This window comes from Erpetoichthys calabaricus, chromosome 18 (genome assembly GCF_900747795.2).
Source record: "Erpetoichthys calabaricus chromosome 18, fErpCal1.3, whole genome shotgun sequence".
Classification (NCBI taxonomy): Eukaryota; Metazoa; Chordata; class Cladistia; order Polypteriformes; family Polypteridae; genus Erpetoichthys; species Erpetoichthys calabaricus.
Window position 1 is genome coordinate 84,571,112 of NC_041411.2, and position 16,928 is coordinate 84,588,039.

Consider the following 16,928-nt stretch of genomic DNA (forward strand, 5'->3'; position numbering starts at 1 on the left):
TTGCTTCCATAATCTTGTCTGCCGCTTAGCCTGTCAGGGACCTGTTGGCTGCCCATCACCCTGTGCACCAAAGGATTTAATCAACTGTACATGAGTCAGTCAGACAGACCTGACAGATTTCTTTGAGGAGCTCAGAGATACAGTGGATGTGAGAAAAGTACTCAATATCCTCAACTTGGATTTTTGAGAAGTTGTCCCTGTGTCTTTGGAGAGATTACTGGTTAAACAAGAAGCGGAGGGTATTCTGGGAAATTGTCAGTCACTTGGCTCAGAGGAAAAACAACTGGGGCGCTTGTTAAAAAAGTCCACCATTTTCAGCATATGCTCCCATTATAACACTTATTGAGGCCTGTGTCCACAACTCAAGCTGGATTTCCTTTAATAACATATGAGTTACCTTCTGGAAACCTTCAGTGAAGGCACTATATAAGTGGCATAACATAACATTCAGAGTCACTGGGGACAGAACTCCAACTGCCCAGGTATAAAGTAAAAACCAGCCCTGGAAAGGACGCCAGTCCATCTCAGAGGATTTTGAACAATTCATAATCCTCACTTCCTAATGCATTACAAAGTGTCACCAAATTAAGAGAGAAACAAACGCTTTGAGAATGTCAAAAGAGAAAAACGGAGCAAAGGCTGACTTCTACAAGCACAAGTCTACATGGTGTCACAAGTGCACGAATCAGGAGAATCCAGGTGACAATTTTACAGTAGAGACTCACCAACTGGTGTCTGGGGAAACCTGGTCATCGAATACCTCTTCTTTCTCACCTGCAGGCCGGATGATGAAGCCCACTGATGCCACATCAGGGTCAGCCCTGGAGGTCGTGTCTCTTCTACCTCATGGGCTATTTAAAGAGCAGAAGCGCTGGAAGTCAGTGTTTATTCATGGACTTGATTCAGGAGACCGTGGAGTTCCAAGATACCAACAAAGGAAAGCCTAGGAAGACTCGGCACCAAACAAGCAATGTCTGCAATTGCCTTTTGCTGTTCAGAGTTTTTTTCCTTCTCATGGTTTGCTGCATTAAACAAGATACCAGCTGGTGCCCCAAGCCTTCATCATCTCCCTTTTTGTTTTCTTCTTCTTTAGCCACCCTCTTTCATATTCAAAGGAGGCGAGGACTAAGCAGCACCTTTTACTATTGGTTCTCAAGAGAAAAGGTAAAAAGCAAATCAATGCAGAGCAGCGCAAAACGTTCTTCACCACTGGAAAACAGTGAAGGTCATTAGTCATTCGTACCTAATTCTCTTCATTCAGCTCTTCTTATGTCCGACATTTCAAAACATAAACAGCTTCATTGCAAACTTTTGAAATAATTTGCAAGAAAAAACAATGTCACTACTTGATAGACGAGAACTGTTGCAGGATGTGTTTATAGGAAAGGTAAAGTATATTTTCACAATGGTGGTGCACAGCTTCAACTGATCACATTTTTCTTTTGTGGAAGCCATGGATATAAAATACGGTGTGGGATGTGAACACGAGACTTGTTCAGTGTACTAATGAGGCAAACGTCAAAAGAACTGAGGTGTTCCTTCAAGGGACAGCCTGGTCTTGAAGAGAGTTATTTGTATACAAACATTCACTAGGGGGTCAGTGTCAGGCGATTACTACAAACCTTTAGAAAACAAGCAGAGCGGAAAACACACAAACACATGTCTTACCGATGACTGCAGCCTCTGTTACACTTGTTTAGAGGCAAAATAATTAAATTATTAGTCTGATGGTGACGTTTTTTTGTACCAGACTGACATATATAGTCATCATGTGTCTGTCAAATCATGTTTTATTTAAATAACATTAAGACTACATATCTTTTGCTTCAACTCCCAATCATTTTATGTTGAAGTCAGGAAGTAATTGGAAGTTTTCAAAATCTAATCAGCTCTGCACGTAAGCATAAGAAACAGCCTGGCCTACACGGATTCAAGTTAGCCTGTCTGATTCAAAAGTTATTGAGGACATATATGTTTAGAAGAATCACGATTAGAATGTTTCAAAACATGAAGAAACATGAAAATCTTCTCATTTCTTTCATGATTTCAAATGGCTTTGGAGACCGACGAGAGTGTGCTGTGCACACAGTGATGCCATTTTCAGTTTGCACGATTTTACACAGGAAAAAGCAAAGCTATGAATTGGAGTGAGAGATAAAGAAAATATTAAGAGTGCAATGTGCTGAGGTAACACAGTTGTTCACTCTGGAAAATGAAGAGCTGAAAATCCGAAGGGTAATGTCAGGTAAAATAATAATAATAATAAACACTCACTTAACCTTTTCTCAGACCTACTCCACACTTATCAGGAACTTTGGAGTGCCTTAGCATAGAGTCTCAAAAGCAGTAGCAAAGAGCCCCACAAGTGGAAGGAAGGTTTCAAAACAAAAATCCAGAGAATGGCCAAAAAACAGAGCAAAGAGGTCAAAAATCCAGGAAACCTGCAAAGCACAATAATAATAACAATCCAGAGAAATCAACAATGTCAGTACATTCAATGAACCTCAAGGGATTGTGGGAAAGGCTGAGGGCAGATCCTTGATGGTGATGGACAGGTGGCTCCGCCTCGAGGTACCACCCACAAAACTCATGGAACACAATAGAAGACATATGGACGTATAGAAACTAAATGATCAACAATATTAACATAAACAAAAGAATGAAAAACAAACAAAAAAGCCAATAAAAAGGACTTGGAACCCAGGCCAGTAGAGGAGCCCTGGCAGAAGCATTATAACACTAACATGGATCATCTTTTTTTTAATCATTTTGACCTTCTGTTTGGATGGAACCACTAAAAATGTATTGTTTTGAAAATCCTTTCCAAAAGCGTGTAAATCTAAAAAACACCAGGACTCGCATGGCAGTGCGGAAGGTGAAAATGAAACGTTTTGCCGTATAACTTGGGGAAGATCAGGAATCGGCTTCAGTTTGTTCGGATAACTCCCTTTGTGATGTCATCTTTACTCTGAGGACTGTCTTTTCCCACCTTTGTCAACAGCTGACATGTACTGCAACTTGAAACACTCCAATATTTTGCCGTATTCATTTTGGCAGGAATCCCAGACTACATTTTTCAAGGTTTTGGAAAATTCATAGTCGTTTGTAACGTTTAAAGGCAGTTATAATCCATCGTTTTTCAGACAAAAAAGTCAATTTTGTTTTTTTTCTTTGTTCTGTTCATTTTGATTTACTTCAGGTTTGTGCCGTAAACAATTGGTGCACATGGATGACAAAATAGGCACAATTTGGCTGAGCCACTTTTGGCTGCAATGTAAACGTAGAAAATGTCATTCTTGTTTATTTTAGTTTATCTCAATAAAAACTTCACAAAAAAAAAGGAAAGCTTACAGTGACCTGAGACTGTGCCTACTTCACCTTAACAACGAATTGTGCATCAACACCAGAAGGTTCAGGTCAGGTATACTCTGACAAAATATCTACAGCTTTAGGCTGGCAGGGAATAACTGATAAATGGCTTTATTTTTAAATATAGTGCAGGTGCCATAAATAAGCACAGTTCACAGCAAAGATCTGTTAAAAGCAAACATCTCAAGAAGCAAGAGGTGTTCTGTTTTCTAAGGACCTTGTCAGAGATGCTATCACTCCATGTCTAGCGATGAATTCCACACACTCTATCGACATGAAAGGTACAGCATAACTCTGCAATTTCAGGCTGAGTAAATGATAACATTGTGGCACTGATGATTCATGGCTGATGCGATCAGGCTGGCTTCAAGCAATGTGCCCTCTACAGTAGTCTACACGACATGCCACAAAGTAGGTCACTTCTGGAAATCAAAGGTGAGAAACACCCACTCAGTGACAGCCATCTCTCCAAATCGATTCCTCACTAACAGGAATGCTCGGCACTACCTGTGGTGGAATAAATTGCAGGTGCAGTCACTACATACTGTAAATTGTCCAAAGGGGAAACATTTTGACCTCAAATCAAAAATTTACTGATCAAACCCAACATAGGAAGCAACTACATATACTTGTGACAATCCCAAAATAGCACTTTACTCACTACCCAAAACGCTTTGCAAACTTCATGCGGAGAGGACCCTGGACACAAACCCACCACCTTCTTATTGCGAGGCAGTGGTATTATTTTTATGCCACCTGCATAATATTGTGCATGATAATTTAAAATTACAAAAATAAAAATTCCGAAATCAAAGAATATTAACCACAGGATAATAAGGAGCTGTACATTCTAGAAAAGTGACATAATCACACAAAGCAATCAGTGCTTAATTTGATTGAGTTTTAAAGAAAATTCCAAACTTTTTGCATGTTTTCATCAAATGCAGCTTTTCTAATTCGTTCTTTGCTTTGAGTGTCAATGACGGGTTATCATCCTCATAACAGCCAGGAGTCCACAAGATTGAAGCGTACGAGTGAAAGGCCAACGTATGAAGAGAAGTGTGGAAACAGTGCTTGTCAGTCATGAGGCTCTCATTGGAGTCACAATTAGATTCATTTGTAAAAACCCACATTTGCATTCGCTTGATGAAACTGGAATATAACTAACTCTGCACACAATTGATTATAGAATCATTTAATATGTAGTCCATGCAACAACCAGTGTATCGTCACAAAAAAAAAAAAAAAAAAAAAGAACACTGTCATAGACTACTACCACCACTTCCAGACACACAACAATGTGCTGCATTGTGGATTGAATGTTGCTAGGCTATGCAAAGTGTAGCATTTATAGTCTGTACTACTATAGGATTTTATGTATTTTCTCGGTGTTTCTGACGGGCTCCTGGCCTGCAAGCCACCATGTGAATAAGCCAGACCTATGTCCTTTCCCTGTTCAGAGAGGGTTCTATGGGAAATTTGGTGAGACAGGTTAAATAGTGTGACTTGTCTAGCAGACAAACACCCATTTAGCTTTACATATTAGATTAGCGTAGTTGGTAAACCCTCCCAGCTATAATGAGTCAGTAGAATTGGGACATCCAATAGGCCTGAAAGTGTAAGGCACCAATGAAATCAACAGCAAGTTTACTCCTCTCATTATCATTAAGATACAATCAAGGTGGCAAATTCCACATAAAAAAATATGTCAAAAGGAAAATAACAAAAATAAGTTAAGAACTTAAAAGTATATTTTCATGCATCTAAATCTCATATTAAAGTTCTTCTCTAAATGTAGAATCCAAAAATACAAGATGAGGGACAACGATTGACCGATTGTGAATCTGGGGGGAACAAAAACCTTTAGACACATGCAGACTTCCAGAACTGAGATTACAAAGCACTGGACCAGTCTGTCAAGGGGGTCTGAAGTGTGAACCTCCAAGGAGGGGAGATGCAGCTCGATACAGATCAGGTCCCATCATCAGTGACCTCCTCTTTTTAACAAGCTAAGACAGCCTGGTGACGGAAATTATATTGTAGGCATTACCTTCCCAGCATGCATTTCCACAGCAGAGTATTGGGCAGATTTTGGCTCACCTAATTTTCAAGTGACACAATCCACCTTTTATGTGATTGTCAATCTAACGAGTGTCCCCTTCCTCACCACATTCTTCTCCCCACATAGTTGGCCAACAACTCATCCACCCATTTTTAAACTCTGTGCCTGATAACAGGTAGGCAAGCGCCTATGCTCACAGTATTGGGTGCAAGGTTCCTGTCCATCACAGTTCTCCTGCTCACATGCTGGTTAGCGACAGATTTGACGGCAGATCTGCTGGACGTTCAGTATTGAGCACAGTTTATTTCTGGCCATGTTCACCTCCTGGTCCCTAACATTCATACAATGTAGAGTCTCATTCCACGTTATATACTTTATAATTTTGTACTCCTTTTTGGAGGTGTATTTTTAAATTATTGTGTATTACGTTTTTTTGGAATGCTGAATCCAATGCTGATGTTAATTTTATTTCACTTTCATTTTAATATTGTTAGAATTTTTTTCTGACTACATGCAGTTTTTTTATGGTCGCTGTCATATTGTGATGCTGTTGTTGCACCACTGCTATGGCAATCGGGTCAGAGGTCGGGCCACAGTATAAAGGTTGTGTGGTCCACTCCGTCCTTACATCCATAGTTTGATGGATACTCCCTTTGACTTTCAGTGCTCAGTTTTTGTACACTAGTTTTCCTGGTATCCGATTCTTTGGAAACATTATGCGCTTAATTTGAATTATTATTTAGTAGACTCCCAAATCCAAGTCAACTTACAAAGCAACTTGTCATACATGCAAGAATGATTAGAATGTGCAAGCATCAAAAACAACAGAGAACAAGACAAAAAAAAAAAAACAAGTAAGAGGGAGCCGTGTGACTACTAGGCACACATCAGTATTCTAAGCTCTTTGTTAGAAGAGAAAGTAAGTATTTCAAAAATATTTAATGAGAAGATGCTCTAGAGTAACTTGGGTGGAGTCTGAATAAACAAAGGGAGATAATTCTACAGACGCGTGTTTAAGTGCGTTTCTTAACTTACATGTCACCTTCTGGTCCTCAATTCAAATAACTTCTTTAATTTTTAGCAAAACAAATTCATTCATGCAGTTAACCTGCAGCACATCTTTAGGATGCAGGTGGAAACAAGAGCACCTAGAGATACAAGAGCACACACAGGGAGAAGATGCATATTGCACACAGACAGCATCTGCTTCATCACCCTAAAAGGACCAGCAGTGTGTCAGAGCCTCCATTCCAAGCACAAGCGGCCATGAAGAGAGCCTGGAACTCCATCAGACGGGTCTCAGGTCTTGTTGCATATCGCCTTGCACTGCCGAGCTTATGGAGAAGCCACTCTGACCATCACATAGCCCCCCTCATCTCCCCCTCTCCTCCTCCCTCCCGCTGAAGAGACAAGAGAGATAGATGCTTGTGCCATAAAGTGTGCAGTAATAGGATTCTTCAGCTTTTCCGATGACGGCTCTGATTATCACAGAGACATTTAAGTGCATTAATCCATAACAAATTGTTTCATCTGATCCATGACAAATTGTCAGAACGCCAGATTGAGAGCTGATCGAAAAATGTGAGAAAACTGTGCAGAGCGGTAGAGTGCAGGCCTCCACCACGTACACTCTGAAAGGTTGGTTTGATTAGCCAAAGGGCAGATGGGAGAAAGCGGTGTGTGGCTTGTTTTGCCAATGTGTGGACGGAGACACGCAGGGATTTTGTTGCTCAGTATCCTCCTCATTGCCCATCGTCCTCCACCCCCCCCCCCCCCCCCCCCCTTCACTGGATCCCCACTTTTGTCTTCGGCTTCTGCTGTAATTTGCATGGGAGAAATTACAATGCGTCACGCAGCATCTTGCCGATGCACCTTTTAATTCTCACTTTAGCTATTGTTCCCGAAAAGATTAAGTGCGCTTGTTAGAAGTGTCTGCTGGATTTCAGAAAACGCAGGTTCTTCAGATTTGGTAGTCATCAAGCAGCCAAGCAGCACTGCAGCCTCTCCTCTCACTTGCTCAGTTCTTGGGCTAACAGAGAATGCAGCATTTTTGTCTCCAATTAGTTCCTGTGACTACAATGGCTTTGAAGGAGGGAATGATGGCCGGCGCCCTGTAACCAAGGTTAATAAAGACTATGAACAAAGTGCTGCAATAAAGGGCTGTGGCACAGAATGCCACCTGTGTGTCCATGCGACACATCCATGGGTGAGAGCAGATAATGGGGAGCAAGCTCCTTTGAACTTGGCATGTAGACTCTTACGCCAACAGCAGAAGTGAGATACTGACAGTGTGTTGCATTTTTCATGAGCGCTTGTTATGGATGCTGCAACAGCAGCAGCAGTAGCAGCCAGCTGTACAGAGATAGATGGCAGAGGAAGCAATGATGGAACAGAAGAGTGAATCTGCTCCCGGCTGTCATATGCAATACAGATCCTGAGGCTAATTATTTAGAGTTAAACTGCCGAGCTTGTTGTGTACTAACAGGACCGATACTCAGGCTTGAGTGGGGCTTTCGTCATTCACGGCGTCATTCACCCCTGCTATGTTTTGATAGTCCCTCATCATTTAAAGGACTTGTAATTAGCACGCTGGGTTTACAAGTAATATTGTGCTTTTTTAGAATGAATGAAAAGTGAATTAAATATGAGGATAAGGAAAAAATAACCCCCCTCCCCCCCACCACCAGGTTGAAAAGAAGGAACAGAAATCAGGGGAAATCATTCAGCCTTTATACAGCTACAGAGGATTGCTGTTCACACAGTCTGATAACACTTGGCGTCACAGCACGGGTTTGAACCTTGTGGTTTACAGCCACTACCCCACATTCCCTTTGCTGCCTGCCATCCAAGTCCCCTCCAAGGGAACTGGCATTCAATACCGAGTAGTGTAGTGGCTGGAACATCTCACAGTAGAGACTTCTCAGACTGCCTCATCTGTTAATTCATAGCCTGAACTGGTGGTCTTTGTTTGTAGGAACATTCACAAGTCCCCTCCCCTAGAGGCCTTTAATATACAGGGGCTGCCCCCTTGTGGCCTTCAGTTCTTAACACTACAGAGAAAGCACTTCGCATGATTGATAGCTCTGTTCCCCTCTGTAACAAGAGTCCACATCAGTCTCCATTATAGGATGTAGTCATTCTCACCCAAGTCAAAGCCCCGACCGTCTATGGGGACACTGTCCCCTTGAGGCATTCAGTCTGCAGGACTGGAGAGAACGGCTCCCTGATTAATGGTAACTCTTATCTACAGAAGCGCTTTCTTTCAGTGATCCTCTATTAGCTGATGGAAGGGTTCTGTCTTTACTCACCGACATACAGTGTGAAAACATCACCTCCTTGGTCTAAAAGAGGCACAGAGAATGTGTCACCCCGATGTTATGGGGACTTATAGCAATGACTGCTGTCTACAGCAGTGGCTCTCAGACTCAGAACTGGGGACCCAAGGTGGCTGCAGCTTTTTGTTCTTTTTTTTTTTTTTTTTTTAACTGGACTCCTTCCCCAATTGAACAAGCTCTTATTTTGAGGTGAATGTAGAAATTACACAAGCTTTTAATAGAAAGTACCAAGCATGTATGTATGTAACATAATTTAGTGTTCTTTTTATTAATCTTGGTTTTTAAGCCTTTCCAGGTGTTCTGGTTATTTATTCCATTACTGCCTAATGAACACTTTAGTGAGTCTGATGCTAAAGACGTGGTAGCATTTCTGTGTCATTTGCCCCCATGTCTGCTTTGCTTATTCTTGTTATTGGGATAAAATTAAGGCAGCAATCCTCATAGAAAAAATGCAAGTTAATAGTAAAACAACAAAAGAGGATTACACATTAAAAGCTATTCCAGAAATACAAATATTTATGAATGTTTAATAAATGTAAAAATCATACTGCTGGGCTTTTCTGAATTTAAAATAAGAGAAGAGAAAGAAAGGAAAATCTAATTAAATGATAACCTTGTTTAAAGGGAATGATTGGGGAAGAGGGGGACAAAAACCTGAGTTTGAGAGTCACTGATCTATGAAATGATTGGTGGGGAGGCTTCTCTCTTAACTCACCACCTTGACTCTACATGGCATCCCCAACTACTAGAGACCAGAGGGATCTCATTACTGATATTCTCTTCTTGGTCTACAAAGAGGAACTGAGAATATCTGACCCCTGACGATGGGGTTGAATGGTCCTCAACTTACTTCTAACAATCACTACTCTTTATATCAGTGGTCTTCAAACTCAGTCCTGAGGACCCCCTATGGCTGCAGGTTTCTGTCATCCCTTTTTCACAATCAATCTGTCATCTTCCCTCTAATTTATCTCATTTTATTAGCTGGGCTTTCATCACTTGTCTGAATCCACATTTCAAGACACTCGTATCTATTTGTATTTTGGCTACAGCTTTAAATACTTAGCTTGTTATTTCCTGTTAATTTGCCTTTTTTTCTGTATACTTTGCTCCCTTAATTTTAACCTCAAAATGACAGCAAGCAGAGCAGACATGGGGTCAAAACAACACGGAGAACCTGAAAAGCTCAAACGACTTCAGCACCAGACCCACTAAGGTGTTGCTCCGGCTGGAAATAATGAGTATGGAGGTAAGTCAAAAACTAAAGACAACATCAAAATTACACTGTAATTGCAATGGAGAGAAGCTGATGCAATACAACATGCATGTGATTATTTATGGGTAGTCTGAACACGGACAGCACAGCACCCTGCTGCTAATCTAGTTGAAGTCAAGGTCAACTAACCATGAAGACTCTGCTGTGGGATTGCACCATACTAACACACAGTAGTGAGATTACTTTGGGCAAGGGGAGTGAGACCTGCTAATATTCACCAAAGGACGTTGGCTTGTGCAGATCAATAGCAAACATCATCAGCAAACTTTATGGCATCCCAAGTCATCATGCATATGGCATGTGCAGATCCTTAGCTGATAACCAAACGTGCAACAACTGTGGACATGGTCAGTCTTCTCTGATGAAGGCATTCGCCACGTCGCTGTGGGCTTGTGTGAGCGATGTTGATGACCGACCAGAAGGAGTTTCATCGATTACAATTGTTCTTCTGCTTTAAACCTTTTCTCCCCTTGTATAAATTTTCATTTAGTCCTGTTGTTTTCACTTCCATGCCAGGCCAACATCCTTTGACAAATTTCAGCAGGTTTCACTCCCTCAGCCACAGAAATCTTAGTATGGTATGATGTTCAACAATGGTGCAATCCCAGAGTGGAGTGTCCATGTCATCTGACCTTGGCTTCAGCTAGTTTAACAGCGGAGTGCTGAACTACCCATAAGCCATCGCAAATGTTTTGTATTCTATCAATTGCAGTTACCACTCAATTTTCAAATTGCTTTTACTTTTTGACTTACTCTCATGCTAGAATTAGAATATCTGGAAAGGCAAAATGAAAATCATGATAATGATGATGATAATTTAAAAAACCAAATTAATAAAAAATACTAAACTATCCCGAAGTATCATACATAACTGCTTGGTACATTTCAATGAAAACTGACTAAACTTAGTTCTGTCATTTCTACACTGGCTGCAAAACATACAAATTGAGAAGAAAAATAGCATGATGAGTTAAGAAAGGAGTCTGAATAGAAAAGTAAGATGGTTAGATAAAACCTGCAGCTAAAAGGGGTCACCGGGAGTGAGGGTGAGACCCACCCGTGTAAATCATGGTGTCAACCTCAGATCCTGGAGGGCTGCAGTAGCTGCAAGTTTTCATTCCAGCTGCTTTCTTAATTAATAACAAATGGCTGCTGCTAACAGAACCTACTTCTTTTTGCTGCGACTTTAAATAACTTGCTCTTTAATACCCAACACTCTTAACGTGTTTGTGTTTGAATCTACCTGTGAACTTGTCACAGAGCTCGACATGTGCAGTCAGTGAAGAGAGCTACACAAAAACAAACTGAATTGAATTGATTATTTTTCCTCAACTAGCAGCCAAAGCAGATGACCAGCTAACTTCATCGCGTTTGCACCTTGTGTGTCCATCAGATAACAGCTGTTTCAATAAAATATTTGAAAAGAACAACGCGAGGGCCTGAGAATTATGGGTTTGCTCTGGCTCACAAAACATAATGGAGATCGCAGAAAGAAGAAAAATAACAGTTTTGGACAATAAATTGGTTTTTTAATTGAGGAACTGGTTGGAGTGAAAATGATAGCCCTCCAGGAACTGCCTGATGGCTTGCTGCACATCTTACTATTGTTTTGCTGCTGGTTAAGGAGGAAACCAAGAGTTGTGAATCTTAAAAAGTGAATTAATGTAAACTAAGAAGGTTGGTCCATTAAAAAAAATGACTGGAACAAATACCTGTAGCCAGTATGGCCCACCAGGACATGAGTTTGACACCCCAATCTGTAAAAATGAATGTGAACCCCAGCTTGTACGATTGAATGAGCTATACCTCTAAAAGTGTCCAGTCCCCTTGCTTGACATCGCCGATACTTTTGCACCCTCAATATCTATAAACCCGCCCTTCACTGTACAAGTGCTCCATTATGGTATAGGAGGATTAATTGTAGCTCTGAATTCAATACACATAGGTTTTGTATCATTGTGGCCTGTAGTTTTCAAAGTCTCACATAACAGATAATCCCACCCTAGCATACACAATTATCTGTATTGACTTCACTGTTTAAGAGCCAAAGGTCCCCTCAACTAGACAGAGCTGATCACACATTTAACCGAGACCAAGGGGTGACGTCAAAGTATGATGGTAATTAGCACAGTGGATCCCAGCTGTTAATTTAAAGTAAGGTCTTCAACAAGAACACAGAGAGATGGTTTAAATTCATTTATCATCATCAGTCTGATGTGAAGTCCCATTATGCAATGGAAGAGTTTCCAGCAGTTCTCGTATGTTAAGACTATTGAGGACTCCATCCAGATGACAAGACGGAAACAGCAATGTGAATCAGGCACTCCGCTTCACTTCCACTCTGCTTATCATGCTGTGCTGGGTACAGCATGCCATCTTATCCTCAGCAACTTCCATTTGGGCAGTGTGATTGATCGCTATCTCTATGGACACCAACCTTTAGTGCCCTACAATCTGCATGGCTTTTGTCAGCAGCTAAAATCCCAACCTGGCACGGCACTCTGTCTATAGACTGCATTAAGGAGATGCCTGCCCCCGTGTATGCAATGTGCACGGCTAACATTGTTCCAGCCTAATCATGCATGAGGCCGAGAGTGTAATTTACCATTGGGCTCTATCCTTTTGTTTTAATTTGCATTTGTAAAAGGAACTCCGTAAATACCACGGACAGCCATTAATCTGTTCCATTAATAGCCAGCACGGTGATTAGCGGGCCCTGCACTCACAAGGAGCTCTCCCAGAGTCCTGTTCTAGTAAATTCCTTCCCGTCTTAGGCTTAGGTCCTCGTGTCCAGGGGACCTGACAAGAGACAGGTGTGGAACGGGCTGGAAGGAGATGCGTTTCTTGTCAAATTCTGCTCATCCGTCACTGTGGCGGATTATTCCTTGAGAGACCAGAATTGGCTGCCTAGGCCGGGAAGTACCATCAATCTCAGTCTTACGGGGTGCGGGAAGCTGGCTTGGCAGAGACTCATGGGGAAAAGCGGGGCCTGTGGAGGCAGGTGATGAAGCAGCTGGAAAAGCTTCACTCAATCTGTGTAAACGATTTGTCATTTTTTTTTGAGCCTGTATCCGCTATTTAGAACATTTCCGTCGCAGTTGATTTTTCAGATGCAGCTGAACGCATCGCAGCCTGTCGCTTGTGAGCTTGGTGAATGTGAATGGCAAAGTCCCATCTCTTTCTCCGGCCCAGGCTTTTTAAGCCAAGCTTGCCAGGACATGCTCAGCGGCAGACGCAAATCCAGGCGACCAGAGGCCTTGTGAATCAACATTACAGGCGCACAGTCACGCCTTGACAGCCATCAAAGTGACAAATTGCCAGATAGAAGCGTCCTCCGAATCAGCCAGTGCAACATAATAATTACAGCAACTCGTCGCCCTTTCACTCTGACTCTCACGCCTTGTCCTCCAGTGGAAAGCCATATTAACATTTTCATCAATAATCTTAGCATAGCGCTCCCTGGAACGGCTTGCTTTCACTTCTCCATGCCAAACCCAGTGAGAATTAAAATAAAAAATAAAAACAGCGAAGAGGAAAGTTTACTATTTACTTTATTCAAGTCATCAGGACTCATGTATATATGAAAAGGGTGAACTGCCTCGTAGCCATCAGCATACACTTGATATAGCGCCTTGCCAAGTGTGCCATGTTACAAGGTGATTTAGTAAACCACTAAGAGTCCACTTACAGAATTGAGTTCTGAGCTCTCCTGGTGGACACTCAACCTTCAGTTGATACTGGACACTGTACTCTGGTAAAAGCTGAGAGGGATGAACAAACACATACGGGCACCTAATGCAGAGGGAGTACTGGGCATCCCTCTCAAGAAGGCTTGCCAACTCTCGGACAGAAAGCCGATGCAAGTATAACTCGGGCAGAATGGAAAGGAACTGTTTCAAGTGCACAGTTTGAAGGGTTTGTTCACTCCTGCTTTCTTCAGAGTTGGACTGATACTTGTAAATGTATTTTAACTAAATATTGTGAAGCAAAGTGCCTCGCAGCAGTCAGGTGTTGTACTGTGCTAACAGTTTTGCTCAGGGCTTTTATCCCATAAGGTTTCAGGTAGTGGGAGCATAAAGGCAGGAGCAAGGAACTCATTAGCTAAGCCAATTTCAGTTTTCTATTAATTAGAATAACTGTATGCATTTTAACATATTCATGTTTATCATGGTGTAAGAATGGTGACATGTTACATGTTGGTTGGACATGCACTGAACTCTGCATATGTGACTGAACAGCTACGGCTACTTGACTTAACTGTTACTGGACAAGACCACCAGGCACAAGAACACCAAGAAAGATTCTGCCCATTAAAGCTGGCCTTTTATCTCAGTCATGACTGAAACCCTTCGTACTCAGTGATGGTGACAAAAGGTATAACAAAAATGGTCCTGTGAAGAGCCGGGGCTGCCTGTGAGAAAGAGAGACCAGAGGATGAGAAGTTTTCTGAAGACACTTTGGGTTTGGGAGTGCAGCTAAAGAGCTTACTGAGGCAGACGGGGCTAGGAAGACATGACATCTCGGACTTGACTCTTTGTGATCAGCCCTTCATAATGAGTCAATTAGGACTGAAGTGATACGACTTTCGTGAAACCATAAGCAGCTGCCAGCCGGGGCATCTGCGGCTACTGGTCAATCTGCAGAACTACACAGAAGAATAAGCAAGGCTGGCCAAAATGATGCATGACAATATAGGCACAGAATGAAGAAATAGTAATGAAGGAATGAGAACAATAAATATTATGAAGAAATAATGAAGTCTGGGCAAATGACAATGTATAGACAGAATGAAGAAATAATAAGAATAACAATATTAACAAAAAAATTACAACACTGAAGAAATAATGAAAGCTGGCCAAATTGATATATAATGTAGAAGTGAAGTAAAATATAATAATAACGAAGATAAAATAATACTAAAAATATTACTATGAATAATAATAATGATGGACTACTACAACTACTAACACTTCTACTAATAATAATAATAATAGTAATACAGTGTATTAGTAATAATAATAATAGGACTACTACTACGAACATGAATACTACAAATTATAGTAATAGTAATAATAATGATGAAGGACAACAACTACTCAAGTCAAGTGGCATTATTGTCATCCCATCCATACACAGTATTGCAGCACACTGTTGCACTACTAATAATAATAATGAAGAACAATAATAATATTACTATGAATTATAATATTATACATATATTAATATTAATATAATGAAGAACTACTAATACTACTACTACTAATAATAGTAATATAGTGTATTAATAATAATAATAATAATAAAGGACTACTACTATGACCACTAATAATAATAATCATGAACAACTACAACTAATAATAATAATAATAATAATAATAATTCATTACATTTATATAGCGCTTTTCTCAGTACTCAAAGCGCTATCCCACACAGGGAGGAACCGGGAAGCGAACCCACAATCTTCCACAGTCTCCTTACTGCAAAGCAGCAGCACTACCACTGCGCCACCTGTGAGGACTACTACCACTACTGGTAATATAGTTAATTAATAATAATAATAAAGGACTAATAATACTACTAATACTAATAATATTAATACAGTTATATTATTAACAAAAATAAGAAGACAGGACTACTACTAATAATAATAATATTAATAGTAATAATGAAGCCTGACAGTAGAACAGGGGTACTGGGCTTTGGGTATGCTGTAATGAAAGTGCCAGTATGCCACAGGGGGCTCATTCCATTCAGCCCCTGTCCTTTTCAGAGCCTTGCTGGCCACGTCTTTCTCTGCTTTTTTCATTTTTTTATTTTTGTTTTTCTGGCCTGCTTCACAATTTAAGAGGCTCTCACTATGGGAAATACATTCACACACAGACACGCAAGTATCAGAAACTGTGGCAGCCATGACTTCTAATATTAAAATGTCATTTCAGAGCCTGCACCCAGGTTATTTGCTTGTCATTTACGTGTATCAACAAAATAAGTTCATTTCAGGTTTGCAAGCCCACCATTGCTACCTTAGTCTAGTAACTGACAGTCGTCATGAAACCTCTCCCTCCTTTTGCACACCATCACAGTACATGAGGAGACTGCAGTCGAATTTCCAGTGACAGCCTTCACCAAGGACTGTTAATTGCACAGCGTGAGTGGACTGATCACACCGACAAAAGCACATGCATGCCAGTGGGTGACCACTCAGCTGCACATTTCCCTTGAGGATGATGCCATTCACTCAATTCCCCCAATACTCAATAAGATCTCCCTGACAATTGATAGCTAACATTCCACAAGATGTTTCGGCAACTCACAAAGTCTTTACACATGCCATTAAACGCCACTGCCCAAGTGATGCTATACACAGGTGCACAGAGTCTGCATGCAGAACACTTAAAACAGATGAAGAATTTATAGTAAGAAAAAGAAATGTACCTAGAATCCCGAAGGGACTCCTACTGGTCTTGGATCTTCTATGTCGCCATAGTAGGTGGCTTGACATAGCAGCAAGGCACTGGCACTTATCCAGAAATACAGCAAGCAGGACATGGCAGAGACCATTGCAATAGTCTAAAAACAGAGAACAACAGGTACTCTTGGTAATCTTACAAAGGTGTGTTAACCCGTGCCACCTGCAACAACAAAAAAAAATGAAACTGGGGTTCACCATTGAGGATTTTACCAGTAGGGGGTGCTGGCAACAACGCACCCACAAAGTATGGTTGGATGCCAGAGGAAATGAAACAGAAGGCCACAACCGTTCTTCAGTGCAACTGACTGTGACATTGAAAGTGTGAAAGGACAACACCAGTTTGGTAGGATGGAGTTGGCATGAAAGTGCTCTGCGTGTGGAGCCCCCATCTTTTTCCACTTGCCCCTGTATGTG

General features: G+C 41.1%; 1 protein-coding gene across 2 annotated transcripts in view; it reads right to left on the reverse strand.

The window, feature by feature from the left end:
• The window catches only part of LOC114669160 (chemokine-like protein TAFA-1), a 258,470-nt gene that overhangs the window by 239,382 nt on the left and 2,160 nt on the right, over positions 1 to 16,928 (reverse strand). For both annotated transcript variants that reach the window (XR_007933838.1, XM_028825302.2), the window contains exon 2: positions 16,478 to 16,612. Coding sequence is in view for 1 of the 2 variants with exons in the window: in XM_028825302.2 (XP_028681135.2) it covers positions 16,478 to 16,612 (135 nt within the window). In the remaining variant the exon portion in view is untranslated. The remainder of the gene's footprint in view (positions 1 to 16,477; positions 16,613 to 16,928) is intronic.